Source organism: Mauremys mutica, chromosome 25 (assembly GCF_020497125.1).
Source record: "Mauremys mutica isolate MM-2020 ecotype Southern chromosome 25, ASM2049712v1, whole genome shotgun sequence".
In the NCBI taxonomy this organism is placed as follows: Eukaryota; Metazoa; Chordata; order Testudines; family Geoemydidae; genus Mauremys; species Mauremys mutica.
In genome coordinates, this window is record NC_059096.1 from 4606215 (window position 1) to 4628910 (window position 22696).

General features: G+C 54.7%; 1 protein-coding gene across 3 annotated transcripts in view; it reads left to right on the forward strand.

Moving 5' to 3' along the window:
• SRCIN1 (SRC kinase signaling inhibitor 1) overlaps nt 1–22696 on the forward strand; it is a 180341-nt gene that overhangs the window by 30803 nt on the left and 126842 nt on the right. For 2 of the 3 annotated variants that reach the window (XM_044999461.1, XM_044999464.1), the window contains one exon: nt 2349–2411. The exons of the other annotated variant lie outside the window; for it this stretch is intronic. In XM_044999461.1, coding sequence (XP_044855396.1) covers nt 2349–2411 — 63 coding nt within the window. The remainder of the gene's footprint in view (nt 1–2348; nt 2412–22696) is intronic. 3 annotated transcript variants of the gene reach the window in all.

Consider the following 22696-nt stretch of genomic DNA (forward strand, 5'->3'; position numbering starts at 1 on the left):
CAAAAGGCTTTTTAGTCCATAAGCCAATCAGGAAGCTGGGGGGAGAGTCCTTTAACCCTCCCGTGTTTCCACCCTCAGATGGGGTGTGTGTGCCCACCCAGAGTTCAAAGAAGAGCCTGCTTGACGCTGGGGATTCATTTGCTCATAACGATCATGCCAGGGAGAGGCCAGCTCGGAACGATACGGGGATCAGAAAACCAACCCGAAAGCTGCGATTGCTGAGTGGTTGCTGGGAGCCACAGGCAGAGTTTGTCCTGCAGAGCGGGGCCTGCGGCATGATGGCTCCCGATGGTGGTGAGGCCGTGGGATCTGCCGTGATGATAACCATGCCCGGCTCGGCAAATGGCAGGAGCCAGGCGTCTGCATGTGGCAGGATGGAGGCGCGCGAACCCGGAGGGTGTAATGTCACCTGTCCTGAAATGTGCATCGTCTCCATTCCGACCGTGTGTCCCGCACACGGGCGCCAGGGCAGACAGTTAACCCCCATGGTGGGGAAGGCAGACGCAGCCTTCTGTGAGCAGCAGTTTCTGGCTGCTAGTTTAGGCTTAGCCATGTCCCAGCTCCAACTTGGGCCTCTCCATGGTCCGTGCCTTCTGGGGCACCGCTGTGGGGATTCCCAGAGCATCACTGTCCTGCGAGTTCTCCTCCGCTGGAGAAGGGCCTTTGAAAGAGACCTGCTCAGCCTTGGGGCTGATAGGGAAGCCAAGGGAGAGGAAGCTGGAGGATTTATTACAGAGCTTGTCCAGGCCTTAAGGGAGTAGGGGATTGTCTGGTATGTTTTGTGAAAGTGGCTTATTCATAGTCTCCCCTCCGGGGATGTGGCAGTCGGGGCGTAGGATCGTGCTCATAGCCGGGAGTTTTTCCTCTCAGTTCGGTTCTTCTTTTGCTCACCACTGTGCCCTGGTGTTAATAGTGGATCTGCAGGCACTTGGTCCCTGGTGCCTCTCTGTAAGGCAGGGCGTGTGGCCGTTTCATTAGCTTCTTGCAAAAGCAAGCGCTGACTTCCAGTGTGCATGTTTCTGGGCCCTAACCACAGAGTTGGGGGTTCAGTGATTCCCTCATTCCCACTGCCAAAAAAAGAGGCCTGAGGCCAGATCCTCCACTGGTGTAAATCGGCATAGCCTTGTTGGTTTCAGTGGAGTCATACCAGCTGTGCCAGGTGAGGTCTGGACCCAGCGGCGTATTATCACCTAGGCCAACAAGGCCTAGGCCTAGGGTGGCAAATCTGCAGGGGCGGCAAATTTCCTCGCACCCCCTCCCCAACTCCGCCCCTTCCCCAAATCCCTGGCCCGCCTCCTCCCACCTCCCTCCCAGGCTTGGCACGCGAAAGTGCTGGGAGGGAGGGAGAAGCGAATAGCGACGCGCTTGGAGGAGGCGGAGCAGCGGTGAGCTGGGGCCCGCGGGCGCGGGGAGTAACCTGGGTGGGGGGCCGGGAACCGCTCCCCGCCCCAGCTCACCTCCGCTCCACCGCCACCATCCCCCGAGCGCGCCACAACTCCCCTTCTCCCCCCTCCCTCCCAGGCTTGCCACGGGGGAGTGGAGGTGAGCTGGCGGGGGGGGGGGGGGGGCGGGGGCTAGGGATGGCAAATTTGTTAATCTGCCACTGTCTGGACCCTAGTTTTTAAAGGTGTTTATTCTTCACCTCTGGAGAGTTCTGTGTGTTTCTAACCTTAGCCCCCAATATATGTGTGTGTGTGTACACCCCCCCCAAAGCGCTTGTGTTCATAGGTTTCTGGCTTTCCTCCATGGGCCTGGCTGTGTCTTCGGGCCCACTGCCTGCTCGGTGACTCCTTGCTGCGACTGTGTGAAGGGATCAAAGCAGGCCATTGACTCTCTGGCTGTTGATGTACCAGCGGAGCGTCTGAACCCCGGCTCATGTAGCGATCTTCTGTTTGTAGTGTGTGTGTGTGTGTGTGCGGGTGTTTTCCTAGGTGAGGGAGCAGTGCTCGCTGTGTGTGGACAGGAGGAGGGAGCTGGCAGGCGTGCGAGTCGTGTCTGTGTGACTAGTGGTAAATGGATCTCTCCACCCGGGCTTGGGCGTGTGAATGGTACCACGTCTGTTCTGTGTGTCTGTGCATACGTGTGCCGTGGTCCTTGCCCGCTCATTACATGTAGTCGGTGATGAGCTGGGAGCACGAGACGCAATACTGTAAAACTACAGTCGTTCTCTCCTTCCCGTCATTCGCTGATTTTATTTGAGTATCAGATCCTTTCTCCTGCTGCTCTTGTGTTTTCTCTCCGTTTAGCCTGATTTATTCATTTATCCTCTCCACCCCTCCATCCCTGGCAAACTTTGCCTTCTGGGTCGTGTTCATTCATGAATTTCCTCCTTTCCTGTCCTTAACCAGGGCTCCATCGAGTTGCAGGTGGAAAGAAGCCAGGACTCTGTTCCCTTTGTTTAAAGTCACCAGGTTAGTAAATATCGGGGGGAGGAGGGCGGGCAGTGTCCCCCCCGCCCCTCTTGTTGAATGTTTAATGTTTCACCTCCACTTCCCTCTCCCCACCCCCAAACTCTCAGCTGACTGTTGCCGTGTCACTCGGTGCTGAACCCTTCACTGGTCTCGGCTACACTCCGTGGGAAGCCTGAGGGCAGGTGCCCCGGAACAGTATTTTCAGATATTAAGGCAATGTGAAGCCAGCACCTGCTACTTGTTGATGTGGGGGGAAGAGCCTGGAATGTGGGATTTTATGGGCATAGGCCTGGATTTCGGTTCCACGAAAGCCACCACGTCCCCCCTCCCGGGTGGAGGGGGCAAGTCGGTGGCGGGTCCCTGCTTGGAAAGTCATCTTGAGTTCTCCCAGCTATAATTGCCCTCACCTGGGCTCTTGTCCCAAGGGCCGGTTCTGGTTGGCCCACCCTGTGGCCGATACTGCTGCTGATGGAGCTCTGTGTGGGGATCTTCTGGAGGAGGGCGGAGCGGATACAGAGAGAGAAACCTCTAGCTCCAGTTGGCGTCGTGTGAAGAGGCAGAAGCCTTAGCCAAGCAGTTGTGGCAATGTGCAATGCAGGGAGCGTTTAAAACAAAAATCAGAAGAAAGCGAAATTCACCGGAGTCTGTTCAGCAGCAACCCCTGCTGGGTCTGTCAAAATAATAGATTGTATTTGTAAGGCGTCTGTCGGCCTCCAACATTCTGGGTGTTCTGCCTTGCGAAGAGACGGCTACAGCAAAAAGTTTGAATTTTTTTTTTATTTATTTAAGTGAAAACTGCATTAGACTCTTGTCAATCAGGAGCAGGGGCTAGGATTTTAAATAATAATAATGTGTCTCCAAATCCATCGCGTCGTGCTGCTGTGTCTGCTGGCAAAAGACACGCCTCGGTCCCGCGGTGCTCCTGCGCTTTGCGCAGTCTCTAACGGGCGGATCTCTGTGATCTCACCCTCTGAATGTCTGCAAAGCGGGAGGTAAGAGCTACAGTCCTCCTCACGTGGCTTCTTGCCCTTTGCCTCGTTTCTCTTCAAGGGTAGATCCAGAAATGACACACGCCAGCTAGCGTCACGCAGTCATCGTTCGTTGTATGTATCTTAACTAAAGCCTTGGCTAAAATCCTGGCCCTATTGAAGTCCCCATGGGAGTTTTGCTGTTGACTTCGGCGGGACCGGGGACTTCACCGCTTGCTTCCTCAGGGGTTTTAGCCGCTTCTGTAGCTGCACTAGTGTCAATACTGGGTCTCAAGTATCAGAGGGGTAGCCGTGTTAGTCTGGATCTGTAAAAGCAGCAAAGAATCCTGTGGCACCTTATAGACTAACAGACGTTTTGCAGCATGAGCTTTCGTGGGTGAATACTGGGTCTGTCTACACGGCAGTCAGAGATGCAGCAGGTGTCGACACACCTGAGCTTGCTTGGATGTAGCGAGCTCAAATAACAGTGAACCTGATTGTGACTGGTGGGGAAGGACTGGAGGTACAACAAGCAAAGCCAGCAAAATGCTGGGGGAGCCAGGCCTCCTTGCATGAAGATAGTGGGAGGAGAGTCCAACCCTTGGAGGGAGGTTGGAGAGGAGGCTGTGGGCTGGGGTCTTCCCCTGTCCCGAGTTCTTGGTCGGGGGCACGGCATGTGAGCCACTGAATCTAGGCCGGGTGTCTAGGGCAGGCATTGGTTTTGCTTCATACTTGGCTTGTGACCTTCTCAGGCAATTTCTCGCCTCAATTTCCCCATCCATAAGATGGGGTGAATGTGACCTAGCCGCTGCGCTGGGGCTAGTTGTTTGGGGGCCTGTTTGAAATGTCGCTGTGCTTAGGCTTGCCCTGGGTCTGCGTGGGAGACTGAGAGCGGGGGTCGGTTTTTGCTTTGCTGCGCTCTTGAAGAAAGAAGGGAAGGACCAGCTGCGTGGGTGCAGAAGCAATACTGGCCCCTAGTCCACAGCTCCGCCCTCTGGACGGAACATCCAAGACAACGGGACAGCGGGATACTATTTACTGTTGTCCGTGCAGACGGCTTGTAATGTAACCCATTATCCTGACATGTGCGTGGGGCTAGCCGGTTAGGAGAGCAGTGAATGCCTGGTCCCAGTGTCCACGAATCACGCTCACCCTCAGTTGGGGTCTGCAGGGGTGCAGCTGCACTGCCAATCCCTCCCCTCCCCACAGCAGCGAGTCTCAGAGCCAGGTCAACTGGCTCAGGCTCGTGCTACGGGGCTAGAAGTAGCCGTGTAGAGGTTCCCGTGCAGGGTGGAGCCCGGGCTCTGAAACTCAGCAAGGGGAGCGGGAATGTCTGCGTAGCTATTTGTAGCCCCAGAACGCGAGCTGGAGTCAGTTGACTCAGGCGCTGAGACTCCCTGCTGCATTTTTTTTCTCCAGTGTAGACATATCCTAGGGCTCTGTCTACCTTGCACACTAAGGTTTGAGCCCAAGCCTCGTTTCCATCCACACACAAATCAGGCTGACTCAGGTCAGCGAGCGCTCAGGAGAAGGGTCCTAGGACCCTGCTAGGGGGAGGGTCAAACCCAAGCCCTGCTAAGACTCGGCTCCAAGCCCTGTCATTTTGCAGTGTAGACGCAGACCTGAGTCGGACGTTCTGCTCAGTGCAGCACGGACACATCAGTGTGGCTGTGAGACCCGGGTCCAGAAACTGTAAACCTGGGTTTCCAAGCTTTAGCAACATGGAGTCCCCAAGCCCAGGTACCCTAGACCTGGGTTTATAATGCAGTGTGGACACACCTTGCATGTTACCGTAATACACCTAATAATAATAATCCAATCGATGCATTGGCTCAGTGTCTCTTCCCTTGGGCGTGACACGTCCCTGTGCTGTAACGCATCGTCCTGCCCAGAGGCTGGGCCAACCCTGCGTGCCCACTGGCTGCATTGTGGACGCGAGGAGGCTCAACAAACCCAGCCCACTTTCTCCAATCACCTGAGAAGCCAAATGAAAAAAACACCCACCAAATGCACGGTGGAAAACAAGTCATTTTCCAACCAAGCCATGTGCTGACCAGCTCACAGCACCCTTGCTAATAAGCCCCGTCGGCCTGTACTTCAAAGAGACGGGGGAAAAGACCTGCTACGTTTTTCTAACAGCCCTGCCGCAGGGTGTGCATCTGCCTCTTTCCTAAGAGGCTCATCAGCTGCCTACCTGGCCCCAGACCACTGGCGGAGCAGATGCCTAGATCTGGCAGTCAGCAGGAGCTGGCAAGCTGAGAGTGCCCTGGGCTGGTCATGGGTGGCAAGGGCGGTGGAAAGGGAAGTCGGGTGGAAAAATTCCACTTCTTGCTCCCCTTCATCCCAGCAGCTCGTTAACAATTTCAATAATTAAACGCCACCTGATTTGTGTGGCTTGGTCTCCCATTTAGGAGGCAGCCCTCTTGGCTAAATTCGCTGTCTTTTTTTTATGGCGCTCACGTTGTTCTCGTCCAAGGCAGATCCTCCTTTTGGCCGGGATGAGTAATTGGCTAGAAATGAACGAAGGCCGTCAAGAGCTGATTGCACCTTATTACCAGCACGCTCAAATCCCAGTCCGGGAGCCGGGCGAAGGGCTCTGGCAGCTTCGCAGCAGCATAGCTGATACCTCTGCAGCCCATGGTGCTTGCTAAGTGGCCCAGTCCTTCAGTGGAGGCTAATGTGAGCAGCGGTGTATGGGACGAGGTCTTACTCTGACCCCACTTGGCTGGTTGTGCTTGTGGATAATGATGAGATCTGTGTGAACGGCTAGGATGACGTGTGGTGAAAGCATCTTAAGAGACCTTGGGTCAGTTCCCAGCTCTGCCACAGACACCCTGTGTGACCTTGGGCGAGTCACTTAATTGCTCTGTGCCTCAGTTTCCCCATCTGTACAGCACAGATAATAATAATCCTTCTGTCATCTGTTTGGCCTGTCTCAGTACAGCGCCCGACATAATGGAACTTCAATCTCCATCTGAGCGTGTGGGCGCTACTATAGCACAACTAGTATCAGCATCAGTCCCTCCTTTGCTGTGATGGCTACTAACCCTGGACAGTGGCTAGGCCGCTGGTATAGGGAGAATCATGGCCTATCCTGCTGACTAGCATTGTCTCCTTGTCTCCTTCCACTCCCCTGTCTATGTGTGTCCATCTTTGTTGTATACCGACTGTAAGCTCCTTAGGAAGGGACTGTCTTTTTGTTCTGTTTGTGCAGCGCCGAGCACGGGGGAGCCCTGCTCCAGGATTGGCGCTTCTAGGCACTACTGCAGGACAAATAATTGATTAATAGAGTCACAGACTTTAAGGCCAGAAGGCACAGGCACCGACTTTCTCATTTCCCCAGGGGTGCTTGGCTGAGAGGCTTCTGAAACGTTTACCCCTCCTATTGCTTTCATAAGGGCCGGGGCATTAACCAAGGTTTAACTCTGGGAATGTTCCCATTAAGGACTTCAGATTCCCAGTGCAGTTTCTTTAATTCCCTGCCCTCAGCATGGCTGTGTGCCCTTAAACCGCTGCCTCACTGGGACGCTGACCGGAGAGGGTCAGGGCCAGCCAGCCCCTTGGGCAGCTCCATCCTTGGGCACCTTCGCCCGGTCTGCAGAACATGCAAGAGCCGGGGAGAGTTATGAGATTGTTTGGACGGCCTTCGGAGACGGCTGAGGATCGGCACCGGAAGGGTTAAAGTCGCCCGCTGGAAGCCAGCGATTAAAGGCTAGGAAAGCAGGCCTTGTGGTGATCGACTCCAGGAGCCCAGTCTGTTTAGCCTAACAAAGGCAGGTTACGGGGTGAGGCGCCTTCATGGGGAACAAATAGGGACAGTGGCCTCCTCAGTCTCACAGGCAAAGGTCTGACACGATCCGATGGCTGGAAGTTGAAGCGAGACCAATTCAGACTGGACACAAGAGGCGCTGGATATTGGAACGACTTCCTCCAGTGGGGCGGGGTGGGTGCTCCATCACTGGCCATTTGGAAATGAAGAGGGGCTGGTTTTCGAAGGGAGATGCTCTGGTTCGAACCGGAATGAATTCAGGGAAGTCCTCTGGTCTGTGTGACGCAGGAGGTCAGTCAGTGATCACAGCGGCCCCTTCAGGCCCGCTGGCCTTAGGAGCCGGGTTCTGGTCCCTAACTTGCTGTTTGACCCAGTGTAGCCAGCTGCCGGGTGGGTCTCAGCTTCCCAGTGGGCGGTGGGAAGCTTTGCTGAGTCCTGTTGGCAAAGTGTTTGGAGGCCCCAGGGTGGCTGGGGCTGGAGCTGTGCCGAGTAATGATGCTGAGGCTGTGGGACAGGAGATTCCCCTCTTCCCCAAGCGCTGGGAGCATGTGTGGGGCCCGTCCTCTGGCCTGAACTGCTCAGGGATGTTGGCCCAGCCCTCTCCTTTCCCTGCACGCACGGAAATGGGGCATTAATGCAGCTGATCCCATCTAATCGCCCTCCCCTGGCGAGCGACCCAGGGAGGAATAATTCACAGCGTCAACAGCTTCTTAATAACTCTGTGCTTCAAGTCAATTTCCAGAGCGCTCGTTTGCCTTTTAATTAAAATTACCATTTTCCCAACAAAGAAAAAAAAATCAACAAACCAACAACAAGCCGGCCTAGCCTCCCTCCTCCTCTCCTTCCTGATGTGGTCTAACTGCAGCATCCCGCTGGGACCACCTCCTGTCGTCTGTCGCATCACGGGCAGCCAGGCAGGCCTCGCCTCTCGGCTCCTGTCTGTGTTACTAAAAGAAATGCAGTGACTATAGGTGCGTTGGGCCAGATCCCCGGCTGGTGAAAATCAGCGGCGTGATGGTTATTCACACCCAGCTCCAGGACGGTACATACAGCATCAATTTAAACTAGGCCGGCCCAATGGTTGCAGCAGTAGCCTAGGGCTCGGGTGGACCTGGCTTCACTTTTCTGGCTTGCCCCAGATGTCTTGCGTGACCTTGGGCAAGTCACTTAGCCTCGCTGTGCATTACTTCCCTATCTGCGGAATGGGGATAACAGCGTTCAGCATTAGGCAGGGGGGTGGCCTAGAAATCGTTCGGGATAATAGGGGTTTCAGGATCCTGCTTCTCGCAGCCCTCTGTGGCCCATGTGTAATGCAGTCAAATAAAGCCGTGTCTTTTAAAGGAAGAATTGGAGCTAAATTCTGCTCTGCTGTTTGTGTGAGTGAGGTGCCCCTCGGACTCCACCCGAGGCGGCTGTGTGCTTATCTGAGGGCAGAACTGTGTGATTGGGGAAGAATGAATTTCCGGTGGTAAATTGCAATAGAAAGCCAAGCTGGTCAGAGGGAGGGCGCCGCAGGATACAGGACAGCCCACCCCAAGTACTGCAGAAATCTTGACTGGAGCCTCACCGCCACCGCTGCGATGTAGAGTTGGTTCTGCTTAATAACAGCCTCGTTTCTGCTTCCCAGTTTCAGAGGGCGAAGACTATCAGCCCTAGAAATCTAGCTCCCTCTCTCCTGCTGACGCCCCTGAATTCATCTCCCTCAGTAAACTCCGTTGTTATTTTTAATTGGCTTCTCTAGACTCTTGGCTGTGACTCTAAGCATAACACAAACCCCAGGCCGCCCCGGATCGTCCCCGGGGGAGTTCAGGGAGTGTGTCCCAGGCATGGGGGTGCCTCTTTTAGGTGGAGGAAGAGGATGAGAGCTTGTGGTGAGCCGGGATGGGTGAGGTTAGCCCTGGGACCGGCCGAGTAGAAGTTAGCAAGTGAATGAAGTGGCTGAAGTGGCTCAGCGGAGGTGTGGCCACACGACCGACAGCCAGAGGACTGTGCGTTGACGCTGGTTAGAAGAGTGCTGAGCTCACTCTTTCCAGCTGGCTGCGCCATGGCTGTCACCTTTCCGGCAACCTTGGGGAGGGTCTCCTTCCTTATCAGCGCCTCTCCAAACCAGAGCGGAGGGAGAGACGGTGTTGCTGAATCACATCCAGAATCTGGGGCCGGGGCGGGTTCCAGATTCCTATGGCCGACATGAGGGGAAAAGCCAAGACAGCCGGTTCTGAAGCTTGGTGTGACCAGAACCCAGGTGTGCAGGTGGGGGTCAATGAGGGATTAGGACATAGAACAGCGAGCGGCTGTAAGACGCTCCCCTCCTGACCTGCTCGTGTTTCACACCTGCTTTGCACTGGTGTCCGTGGTGACACGAGGTGCAGGATGATGGGGACTCAGGCCCGCCGTGTTGTAGGTTAGATTCTCAGGGCTGCCGGGGGGGCAAGTGGGGCAATTTGCCCCAGGCCCTGCAGGGGCCCCCACGAGAATATAGTATTGCAATTTTTTTTTAATGGAAGGGGCCCTGAAATTGCTTTGTCCCAGGCCCCCTGAATCCTCTGGGCGGCCCTGTAGATTCCCAAGGGCTTTTCCCACTTCAGGTGCAGTGTCTCTTTCACCATGGCCATGCTTTTGGCATGGGTGTAGTTTGGGGGGGGAGCCAGAAGGGGGAAGGGAGGTATTACCCCCAGCTGCAAGCCTCGGGCAGGTGTGGAGTTTGCACCCTGATGTGCAGCTCCATTGGCTTGACTGGCGGCGACCCCCCCAAATATAGAAGTCAAACTACACCTATGGATTTTGGGCACGCTGCCGACTCCCAGACCCCTGGTCTGTAGCACTAGCGCTAACTGTAGGCTGGATTGAAAGGATCTCTCCCCCTCTCCCCAACTCCCCTAGCCTGCTTAGCGGCCCCACTTCCACAGACTGCTGTTTGCGCTTTCAGCTGGACAGCTCAGCCGTTCACCGGCTGACGCCTGGCGACCTGTGCTCTGTGCTCCTCATCCTGCTGACACGTTGTCTAGGCAGCTTCAGGCCACGTCCAGGATCTCTTTCCTCTAATGAGAGCTATGTAGGGCACTTGCCACTACGGTGAAGGGGAGTCAGAGCGAACCAGCCGGGTGGGGGTGGCATTCCAGGAAGGCCAAGCAGCCTCTTGGCTGGGGCAGAGATTGAAACGGGCGGTGCTTTTCCTCTCCCCCCTCCCTGCCAGGGAAGGAGCACAGCACGGGTCCCACCTGTGTCTTCTAAGTGACAAAGCAGCTGAGCGTTCCCGCACCCAAATGCATCCCGAGGTTGTGACAGCGCTCGTCCGCTCGAGGTCGTTCCGCTCGCCGGGTTGCAGATATCACATAGGGCATCTGACATGCCGGTCGGGCCGTGGGCATCGCAGGTGCTGAGAGGTGATGCACGGAGAGTCCTGGGTGCTGGGATGTTGTTTATTAAGACGGAGACCAGACTTACAGGGGGAAGGAAAGGGTGCTCTCTCTGGAGGAATTTGAGTTTTCATTTGAGCTTAGAAAGCAGCCGTGCTTTCTTCAGTTCTAGATTGTGCTGGTTTCCCCCTGGATGTGCCGGTATCTGAGTCTCCTTGCTAGGAATTTGCTGGTCCCCAGGGCCCCCCAGCCCTGGATTATCTGAGCTGCTCACGCCCCGTAGGAGGTAGGGAAGTATCGTTCCTCTCACTTTACTGATGGAGAACTAAGGCACAACGAGGGACTTGCACCGTGCCACATGGGAAGTCCATGGCAGAGCTGGGAAATGGAACCCCGTTTTCCTGAGCCCCAGGCTTGGGCTTTAACCACAAGGCCACGCTTCTTCCCACTGTCACTAAAACTCTCACCACATCCGGCCGGGGCTCTCCCTGCAGCAGAGCACTGGGCACAGCCTGCGTACAGAGGCAGCATCTAAAATCTGGCAGAGCCAGAGGTTCACACTTTCAGCCTCAGCATCGGTTGTTTGCAGGTCCCAATCAAGCCTGCCAGCCTGGGGGTCACACCCATTTTGCACAAGCGGGTGCCCAGCTGCCTGATCCGGTGCGTTTGCACGGGCTGGTGCAGTCGAGCATGTGTGGACAAGGAGGGGGAAGGGGAAATGCATCCCTAAATGGGTGTTACTCAGAGTGCTGGCGGGCCTGCATCTCCTTTTGTCTTCGGCAGGGAGCTGAGACCAGCACCCTGGGTTACACCGGAGCCCGGGATCAGAGCAGCAGAGTGAGCAGTTGCAAACCATAGAAGGGCTGTGGAAAGGGTGGGGGAGGGGTAGGATCAGAGAGGAGCCCCCTCCCCCCCCCGTTCCATATTCAGAAGTATCTGCAATTCGACACTGACAGGTGCAGGGCTGATGAGCTTCAAATCTGTCAGTGCTGTTGATGTATCTATAATTACTGTCTGATGCGCCGGAATTAGACTGAGCGCTGAGTAGCTTGATGCAGACACTGGTGCCCTTGACTGCCAGGGTCAGGTTTAGCCGCAGGGAGACTGTGCATGGAATTGAACCCCCAGGGGGCTGACCCCCCCCACACACACACATTAGGGGAAGGGCACCTGGTGGTTAGTGCATAGAGTCACCCCCATGGGGTGTGGCACCACCACTGCAATAGAGAGAAACCCCAGGGTATGGCTGGGGGCTCACAGGTGGCAAACGGGATGTTATATTGAACTCGTCCCCTTGCCAGGTGATGTGCAATAGATGCACTGGACGGTCGCTAGGCTTTGTCGGAAGTGGCAGCCCGGTCTCTGCCTCTCCCTCACTCTCGGGCTTCTGGGTGGCTCATCCCTGGTCTTAGTGGACAGCTGGTGGGTCTAGGAGACCAGCCTCTCCTGGGGAAATCCTTGCTCCCCGGAGGCGTGGCTTGTCTTCCCCCCCTGTCCTCGGAGCTGGGGATCCCAGCACTCCGCGAGGAAGCTGCAGTTAATAATAATGCTGATGACAGGGCTGAAGTTTTACCAGCATCTCAGGAATTAAGCTCGGTCATTCTGATTTTGCACATGGAGGGAAAACGGACACGAGGGAGAGGATTTGAGAAGCACTCGGCAATGGCTACCTCTGCTCCCGCTGACCCGGGCTGGAGCAGTGCGAGCCCAGGGCTGGAAATCCTGCCGGAGCGGGGAAATGCTCAAGGTCTCACAACGAGGCAGCTGGGACTAGAACCCAGGAGTCCTGAGTCCCTGCACTACCCACCACGCGCGCAGCATGGTGTAAATCAGTGTAGCTCCAGGCACTCCTGATTTCCACCCGCTGAAAATTTGGCCTTTGGCTCCCACACTCCCCTTACTGAGGAGCCGTATGAAAAAAGCTCCCTTTGGCCAGTGGCTTCAGATCTGTGCATGTTTGGTTTGTTTCAGGTCACCGGTCAATCTGCACAGGGGGCATTTATCAGCCACCCATGGTTCTAGCCCAGCTGTCTCGTAGCCCCCGCCATACTCCTCTGTACACACAAGCCTCCTCTCGCCAGCCATTCCTGACTTAAGTGAGGGCTGCCCCACCCTGTGATTAGGAATTGAAGCCCTTATCGTGGGCCAGGGCCTGTAATTCACATCACAAAACCCAATACATGGGAACAATTCGCCATCATTAGCAGGAAGAGAGAGTCCGGAACCTCAATTAAGCTATTTGTAAATTGTTAATTTAAGCATTTCGCTCAGATGCCTTAAATTGCTCCCTCCCGTGGCTTACGAATGGGTAAAGAGCGCAGAAATATAAATGGAGCAGTGGGGAAATGGCATTTAGTTACCGTTTTCGGCAGCGGTAATAATACTGTAGCTAACAGAGCTTTGATTTAAAGCAGAGTAAGCCAGAAAGATCAGTGCACGAGCAGAGCCTGGCGAGAACTGGGACGCCTGGAGGATGGGGACAGCTCAGGATCCTTCAGCAGACTCCGAGGCCAGGCTCCCCTGACTGTTCCAGAGGTGCTGAGCGCTCCCAGCTCCAGCTGATGGAGCTGTGAGGTGCTCAGCACCCCTAAGTGACTCCGAGAGCATGAAACCCCCAAGGTCAGAGAGTTCCCTGCTGGTTAAGGAGCTAAACGGTCCCTGCATTGACCCAGGCATTCTTTGTCAATAAACCCAGGGTAAAGATTATCCCAGCCCCCCGTTGCGCTAGGCGCTGTACAGACGTAGCGAGAGACAGCCCTTGCCCCAAAGGCTGGCAGGAGAAAACAGAGACACAGAGAAGACAGATGCCTGCCTCCAGCCACGCACAGAGCCCAGGGTCTGGTGGCCTAGCCAGCAGGCCATGCTTCCTTTTGTATTGAGTGTATCAGTGCTTCTGTATTGTATTAATACAGGCTTCCCCCCTTACTAGAGACTCCCCTGATCAGGAGGGTCCCGGCCATCGGACCCCACGGACCCAGCCCACTTTTCATTTCCAAGAGCTGGTGATTCGTGTCGGTTTATGTAACAGAGGCCAAAACACTGCAGTCTTGCCTAGCTGCCTGGTGGAAATCATGGTCATTTATAACTGGGGAAACAACTCCACGGGGTGCGTTTGCTTCCCAGAGCGGCTGGGAGGTCACCTCGCCCGGTGGCTAAGTGCCTCTTTTGTCTGTGTCCCGGGAAGTGACTGTAATAAACTGTCTTTCTTTTACCTCCGGAGCTATTGTGTTCCAACCAGTGCACCTGTTCCGCTTCACCCCCTCCTCCCTCCCGTCTGTTCTGTGATGCTCTGACTCTTAATGATTGCGAGCCAGATCCTCAGCTGGTGTGAATCGGCGCAGCCCCACTGACGGCAATGGAGTGGCACTGATTTATTCCAGCGGAGGATCTGTCCCTGCATGTTCAAAGTGCTACACGCAGGGGGGCTTTAGCAGCAGGGCTCCCTGTTAAATCTGTCGGGGAGCTTCTGACTAAAAACTCCTCCGCAGCTCTTTGAAAAGCTACCCGGTAGGGCGCCTTGGCTGAAGAGGAGGGGAGAGTGTGCGGAACCTGTTCTGCCTGGTTTGGCACCCTGAACGCCAGCCCTGCACGCACTTGCTGAGTGTCTGCTGGTAGCGGGAAGATGCTTTCAATCCTAGCTCCCAATCTGGTTGCAGTCAGGCTGGCGGAGTGAAGGGTTGGGGAGATTTCTCATCCCCGCCCTCCCCATAAAGCAAAGCCACGCCTGGAAAGGATATATTTTTCCCTTCCAAGTCCTTTAAGAACATAGCTTGAGTGCAGACGGCTGAGTCTCTCCCCCGGGCTTCTTGCCACCAGCTTGCAGAGGACTAGCACTGCCATCGCTCCAGTATTTCAGTCCAGGGGTGGGCGGGTCAGCTTGTTAGACACTGGCCGCTCTCCCTGCTTTACACACATCTCATCCTGAAAGGTGAGTCCAGCCTGCCGTCAGCCTGCCCAGATACAGCCTTGCTCTCGTCCTGGTATCCTTCGCGTTCCCCTCCGATGCTGCAGAGATCATGGCTCCAGCCACGTGCCTGTCATTCCTTCGATATGGCCGGCATCCCTTGTTTGATTTCTGCAGGCACAGAGGTGATCAGTTGATTTACGACTTAGAAAAACCTTTTAACACTTCCCTCTCTAGATTGGGTCTATTTATTTTGCATCATCAGGTTCCTTGGTGCTGTACGAACACCGAGGAACGCATGGTCTTTGTCCCTAGGATATTGCAGTCTGAATTAAATAGATGATCCACTTGAAACACATTAACACACCAGATGACTGGCGAAAATCCAGTCTCAAAGCAGTGTTAAGAGATTCGATATAGGCTAATTATATCCTTCACAGATTAGCATTTAAACCCTATGCTGCCTGTAGGATCCGCAGCCCATAATTAATTCTACACCACTTCCAAGATGATTGGGCAGAGGTGCACTTCTCAGCATGCATGGTCTTGATCATGCACTTTCTTCCAGTAGTATCTAGAATGTTTGTGTGTTCTGAGTTTGGTACACACTTCCTGCTTCCTGATCACTGGATGATTCCCTGTTCTCTTCACTCCCTCTGGGGCACCTGGCACTGGCCAGTCGGCAGACAGGACACTGGGCTAGATGGACCTTTGGTCTGACCCGGTGTGGCCGTTCTTATGTAAGGGAATCTATTGCGGGTTACGCAGGACACCAGCAGATCCTATCCCAAACCTCTACTGGAGCCTGCCATAAAACGATGAATCATTCCCTCCAATCTGAACAGCTCAAAGTGCTTCAGAAACAATAACGAATTAAGCCTCCCAAGCGGGTAAGGATCTTCCTCATTTTACAGCTAAGGGAGCAGAGGCAGATATGCAGTGACTTGCCCAAGGTCATGCAGTATGTCTGTAGCAGAGCTCTGGGAATTGAAGCCAGATCTCCAGCCTTGCATCTTCACCGTGGGACCTGCACAAGGTGGGTTCGAGGTGATGCTCGGTGCAGATCCTGGTTTCTGTTCAGCAATGTGCTTCAGGGTGCACGCCGCCTCTCTGGGGCTCCCTGTCTATTCATGGCCCCCCTTTGTGGGAGCAATATGGGGAGCAGTTTCTAGAGGCAGGGCTTGGTTACCGCGTCCCGGCGTTTTAGCCCACACCTTGCCAGGTGACGATGATCTATAAGGTCAAACAGTGCAGCAGGCAGGCAGTGTCCATAAATCCCATTTCCCCGTGTTACAAACACAGGGCCAGATCCTGAGATGGGGTGAGCACTAGCCTCTCCCATTAGCTTCCTCCCTCAGAAGAGTCCTAGAGCACCAGCCTGCTGTCTGCCGGGCAGAGGGGGGATTATTGCTGGGGCTGGCCTACTCCCCACGGCGACAGGTGTCAGCGTGGGAGAGGGAAGGCACCTCTGTGCTCTGCTAAAGCTTCCCTAACATGTGGCCCAAAGTCCCTTCCATCCACTGCTTCTGGAGCCTGTTCACACGAGCTCTGACAGTCGCACTTTCCCTGCCCAGGTCTCCCAGCAGGTCAGTATCATGATTTCTGTCTTATGGACGGGGAAACTGAGGCCCAAAGAAAAGAACTGACCTGTCCACAGGGGTAGAGCTGGGATTAGGAGCTTGGTCTCCCGGCTCAGTCCACTGGGCAACACTGCCCCTTAAGCATCGCTGGAAATAAAAAGAACCAAGATTTTTTATATAAAAAGAAGGTTAACAAGGCTACCCCTAGTTTCCTTTCAGAATGAGAGATGAACAGGAGGGTTCCCCTCCACCCCAGATCGATACCCACTGGCCCTCACCTTCTCCCGATAAAGCGCTTCCCTCTCTCCGTGTGAGCTCTGGCAGGTCTCTTTCTCTCCGTTGCTCAGCTGCCCACACCAAGCCCCCTTTCTCTTGTGGACAAGGACAAACGCACCCTCTCTCCCCGCTGCGCCGATAAGGCTCTGCCTTACTATGCGGGGTGCGTTTGAAACGCGGCCTGTCACATTCATTATCATATTCCCCTCGTCCTGCTGTCACTACACATGAGTGCAGCCTTCAAGCCAGTGAGTTTTCAGGTTATCAGCTCCCGGGTTTAAACAAGGTGTTGTTGTTATTTATCTCGCGGCTCCTGACATGGAATGGAATCTGTTTTTCTGTGCGGTTCGCCTCGCCGTCTGTCTTGTGAGGTGACAAAACAGCGCCGGGCAAGTGCGTTTTGACTCCCATTGTCTAGGACCTGGGCAGGAGCGGAGATGAGGCCACAGAGGGTGCACAGCACGAAGACCAAGAGCCCTGGAGCACAGATGTGTTGGGGACCCTCTTGATTTGACCCTGGCGCTGCCGTTTTCACATTGTCATTGCCTAGGGTGCTGTCTACACTACGAGGGAGGGCAGTGAGTCCCCTGCTCCTGTACATCGAGGTAGTGAATATAAACAGCAGTGTAGCCATGGGAGCACTGGGAGCCGGGTCCGGCTTCAGGCAGGTTTGTACTCCTCTCACTGAGCTAGCAGGAGGACGGGAACACGAGGTAGGGAATCACCCATCTAGTTCCTAGTGTGGACGACGTAGCCTGAGAAACACGCAGGGGATATGGCCAGTGCCTTAGAGGTTCCCGTCGAGATCCGAACCCCACAGTAGTTTATCCAGCAGGAAGCGTCTCTTACAGCCTCAGTAGGCCAGGCAGCCAAAGGGCAGGGAGAAAGGAAGGATTAATATCCCCATTTCACAGATGTGCACAGAGAGATTAAGTAACTTGGCCAAGGTCGCGCTGGGAGTCACGGGAATTGAGCCCAGATCTCCTGGGTCCCAGTCCAGTGCCTTAACTACAAGACTCCAGCAGAGACCTTTCCTCTCCTGGTGACGGAGCAAGAAGAGGGAATCCCAGTGATGAGTGAACCCAGAATGCTCCTGGATGCAGTTAAGAAGCCCTGGGGGTGCATGCAGGGGAAGAAACCCAGGACTGAATGAAGAATGCCTCCTTTTCCCCACCCCCCCACACAAAAGAGGGTGTTTCCTTCACGGTGAGTTCCACCAGCCGAGTGGTACAGCTTGGGAGTGTGTGAACAGGTGTGTGTGGGGTGGGGGAATCAGAGTCCGAACCCCACTGATGTCAGTGGCATAACTTCTACAGATTGTGAGCCACCTATTAGTCATTATTATTTGTATTGTCACTCCTGGGAGCTGCAGTGCTGAACCAGAACCCCATTGCGCTAGGTGCTGTACAAATACAGAACAGAAAGACAGTCCCCTCCCCACCCCAAAGCGTTTACCATCTAAGTGGTGTGTAGCCGTGTTGGTCCCAGGATAGGAGAGAGACAAGGTGGGTGAGGTCCTACCTTTTATTGGTGAGAGAGTCAAGCGTTCGAACCGCACTGAGCTCTCCTTCGGGTCTGGGAAAGGTACCCAGAGTGTCACAGCTAAGCACAGGATGGAAGTGACTGTTAAGCATAGGGAGTTAACACCCTCTGCAAGAGAGAACCTTTCCCAGACCTGAAGGGCTCTGTGGCTCTCAAAAGCTTGTCTCTTTCACCAACAGAAGTTGGCCCAATAAAAGATATGACCTCACCCACCTTGTCTCTCTACACCAGGGGTCGGCAGCCTTTCAGAAGGGCTGTGCCGAGTCTTCATTTAGTCACTCTAATGTAAGGTTTCGGGTGCCAGTAAGACATTTTAACGTTTTTAGAAGGTCTCTTTCTATAAGTCTATAATATAGAACTAAACTATTGTGGTACGTAAAGTAAATAAGGCGTTAAAATATTTAAGAAGCTTCATTTAAAATTAAATTAAAATGCAGAGCCCCCCGGACCGGCGGCCAGGACCCGGGCAGTGTGAGTGCCACTGAAAATCAGCTCGCGTGCCGCCTTCGGCACCTGGGCCATAGGTTAGCTACCCCTGCTCTACAATCTAAGTGTAAGTCAAGAGACAAGACCGTCTAATGGGGGAGTACGAGGTAAGAGTGGGACAATATTGGTCAGCATGATAGACGGTGGTCATAGAAGGCTTGATCTTGTACCATTGAAGTCAATGGGAACGTTGCATTGGCTTCAGCGGGAGGCAGATCAGGCCCTCGGGGCAGGTTTCTGCAGCTCAGGGCCGGGATGCAGCTCCAAGGGCAGCCTGAATTGTGTTGCTAAGGAGAGGACTCCCCCAGGTTACATCCCCCGGCTGGTTTTGGATTCCCTGCTCTCTGTTTGAGAAGCAAACTCCAGCTCCCGAGAGGGCGCGCGACTCAGGCTCTGGGAGCTGCCTGGCCACTGGCTTAGTCCCGAGGGCAGATACAAGCCTCACCGGGCATCTTTAGCTGCTGGATCCTTTCTTTCTACGGGAGGTTTTGGGGGCAGCGGGGGAGGGTGAGCGTATTGGCTCTCAATCTGCCTGGGGAGGGGAGCTGGAGCATATGCTCTGGATCGTTCCATGAGCTCAGCCCCACCCACCACCCGTATCCAGTTGGCAGGTCCCAGCTCCAATTGATGACTGTCAATTCAGCTACAACAGCAGGCCCTGCCAGCTCCCCCTGCCAATGCTAACCTTGGCAGATGTTCCCGTCATCCTACTCGTTTGGAGCCTTGATTTCTCTCTCCCACAGATCCCTTTCCTCTGCCAAAGACACCGAGCCGCCTCTAGAGCGGGCATTGCGTCTCCACGGCACTGCTGAGCTTTAAGGACTCTTCATGATTCAAAAGTGCACGGTCAGCCTTCAGCCATCCCGGTAGCATGTGAAATGACATAGACCCCTGGCTATGGATGGAGAGCCACTCGGCCATACAGCATTGAAAGGGGCTTCATGGCTTTATTGGGCTTAGTGTCACTTCCTGACTGTTTCCAAGAGGAGCTAATCCTGCTGGTTCCAGAATATTGTAGACCTCTGAGATGCAAAAGGCCTTATTGTCCATAGATCCATCAGTCCGTCTTGCAACTGAGGCAGGATCGTTCCTGTTCAGGTGTTTGGCCAGTCGTCTTCCATGCGTCCCAAGCGATGGGTCATCTTCCACTGACCCTACGCTGTTCCCTGGTTGGACTGATCTTGCCATTAGCAAATTGATCAGCCTGGGTCCCCCGGGTTCTAAGGATTTACCCCCTCTGTCCCACTGCTGCCCCCCGGCCGTTTTACACCCTTGAGGCATCATGTCTGCCTTCCTCGTGGCTGTTGAATCAAGACATACTGGTAACCACTGGGTCCTCAGTGGGAAATCCGAGCCCCACTGAAATCAGCGGGGCCAGAATTTCACCCGTTTGAGTCTTGCCTCCATAATTCAGTCCCCTCAGCCCCATCAATACGTGTTTTGCTTTAGTGAATTCACTCCCGTCAACCTGCCTTGAGGATGCTCAGAATTGAACGCCCTGATACCGAGTTCCACCTCTTGAGCAGCACAGCCCGGGGGGCGGGGAGGAGGCACCGGAGGTTTGGTGCCTTGGGAACGGCTCCAACTTAGGTTTCCTGCATCATTTCCCTACAAAGCTAGCACCAGAGCAGGCAAAGCACAGGGTAGGCCAGACACTCCACCCCCGGTACAACCCAACCCCGCTGGCTGCGGGGGAAGAGATGGTATACAGCTCTTGTGCCAGCAGTGGGAAAATTCCTAGATGGGGGTCTTGGCAACAGGTATACAGGGACTGCACCCCAGCCCAGAACTGGGGCTGAAATCTGTATTCCAGGCACATCCCTTTCCTAAGGGAATAGATGCTCTTAGCACAGGCAGACCTCTTTTGGCCAGCCAGGCTCGAGGGAAGGCTAGTTCTCAACCGGGAATCTCTTTGTTCTCTTTCAAGACAAGCTGGAGCAATCACAGTCCCTTTGGGTCTGCGGGGGAATGTCCTGTCTCTGCAGTCTGGAGGCAGAACTCGCATGAAGACGTTGCCGTGTGTGGTCCGGCAATTGATATTAATGGGGTTTTCGAGCTTCACCCAAGCCTGAGCACCAGGAGGGGAATTTAAAGCACAGCAAAGAGACAGCACCTTTCCCCAGGGGACACTGATAAAGGAAAAAGCCTTTCTCAGGCCAGTTGGTGGCTCAGCTGCATGGGTGTGAGACATGAAAGGCCACTTGTTGGTGTCGTGTGGTCACCAGGGCACTGATGCTTTGAGCACCAGGCCCTGCTCCAGGGAAATGGATTCCAGCCCACCCCTTTCCCTTCCACCAGGGATGCTGAGAATCAGCTCCCCGGAGCGTTCTGCATTCGATACACGAGCCCAGAACCTCCTTGGGCCCGTTTCCCGAGAGTAAGGGGGTTGACTCCAGCGCTCTCGGCTAATTCTTTTCTGCCTCCCTAAACTTCCTCAGCAGTTTCAGTGGGATCTGGGGGTTATTCTCCGCTGCTGGAGCTATTAACCGACCGTTGCTGTGCACTGCTGAATGGCAGTTGTGTTCTACCCCAGAGGTAGCTGCACTTCATTGTGGGGGAAGAGGGTCCCTGACTCTAGTTTCGGTAACATGCAGGGTGTTCTTGGTGCCTCATACACACCAACATACATCAGCCTATCTGCTGTGTATCCTGAGTGGTGCGAAGCTCCTGCAAATCTGGGCAGAGCCCAGTGGTAGGCGCTGTGTGATCACAAACAAAGGCACGTCTCTTGCCTTGAAGAGTGTACAAGGACAGGACAAGACATGCCGAGGAAATATAAGGAGGTGGCCTTTATATTGCAGTGGCACCCAGAGGCCCAACTCCGACTGCAGCCTCTTTGCGCGAGGGGCTGTGCAGAGACGTGGTGAGAACCAGCCCTTGTGCACTGCTGAAGGGCTCACAGTTGAAACAGACAAAGGGAAAGGAAACAGAGCGAGACAAAGTGACTTTCCCAAGGTCAGGCAGCAAGCCGGGGTCCTGAGTTCCCCCCAGGCGGGAGCCCCACCCTCTAGCCTACACTGCCAGGAAAGGTAGCATTACTCCTACCTGCCAACACTGCGAGAGGTGGCCCAAGCCGGAGAGTTGAGCAGAGGGGGGTGGACTTGTTTCTGCAGCATCCAAAGGAAGCCACAGACCAGCTGATCCCGACCAGCTAATACCATCCAGTTGCCAATAATGGCTCCCCTTTCCCCACAAGCAAAGCAAAAGGTACTGCACACCGTTCTCCCTTGCGCCCCAGATATGCAGGGCATTTAGATTCCACTGCCGTCTGGAACAAGCCCTTTGGACTGCGGCTGAGAGCAAAGCCGTGTCTGGTAATGCAAGTGCAAATGCAGAGAGGAAACTCTGATGGGTTTGCTGCTTTTTACCGGCCTCTCCCAGGAGGCCACCTTGTTTGCACATGGCTTATCTCCCAGGCTGACCACGTCCCCGCTAGGGCAGAACGTCACCGAAAAACAGGCTTGTTGTGTGCACGGAAGACGGTCTGTTTCTCGCCTCTTTCCACCCCACTGACTGCCTCATCTCGGATGTTCTTTAATGGCCCCTGGGCATGCTTGGTTGCCAGGTTCATGCAGCGGGTCTTGCTTCAGCTTGATCCCAAGCATCTAGCACCTTGGCAGGATGTTTTCTCCTTACCTCCCTGCCAGCTCCAGAGCAGGTTTGCAGGAAGCGGTGGCTTTGCCATCCCTCTGGGAGCTGGAAAGATGTGCCCCCTCACAGCAGCCCCTCCCGCTTGCTGCCCCCCACCCGTCGGCATAGCCATGCTAGCGAGATGGGCAGAGCTGGGGTGGGTGCCAAGGCAGAGAGACTGGGCGGTTGTGTGGTTACGGTGCGGCATGTGGGCTCAGGAGATCTGCGTTCATGTCCTGATTCTGCCACCAATGCCCTGTGTGCCCTTGGGCAGGTCCCACTAGATCTCTGGGGGCCTGTTCCCCATCTGATGGGAAGGCGAGATAAGCTAAACTGGAACAGGACACCCAGAATAAGCGTGTCCGCACATGGAGTTAAGCAGGGTTAGTGCCAGCAGCCTGATCACGGTTGACATCTGTAAGCGTGACTAGAATACAAGCGATACCATAGCTATGTTCCTTGTCTAGATGGCTACCCAGCCAACAGGCGCCTGCAATGGGTCGCTTGCGGGGAGTTCCCATTGTGTTCTAGGGTAGCTTTGTCAGCTGTTCTCAGGGATCTCTAAGGCAAGAAGTTGGACGTTCTCAGGGCAGTTTGTCACCCACTCTGGCTGGCAGCGACCCTGGAGAGGGCATGGACTGACTGAGCCATGGAGGCTGAAATGACTCCTCACCACCTAAAGGTGCTCAGGACGGAGGCATGTTGGCAGGCGGAAGCCAGCCCTGCTGCTGCCTGTGTTGTACCTGCTCTGTGGGTAACTACAGGGTAACATCA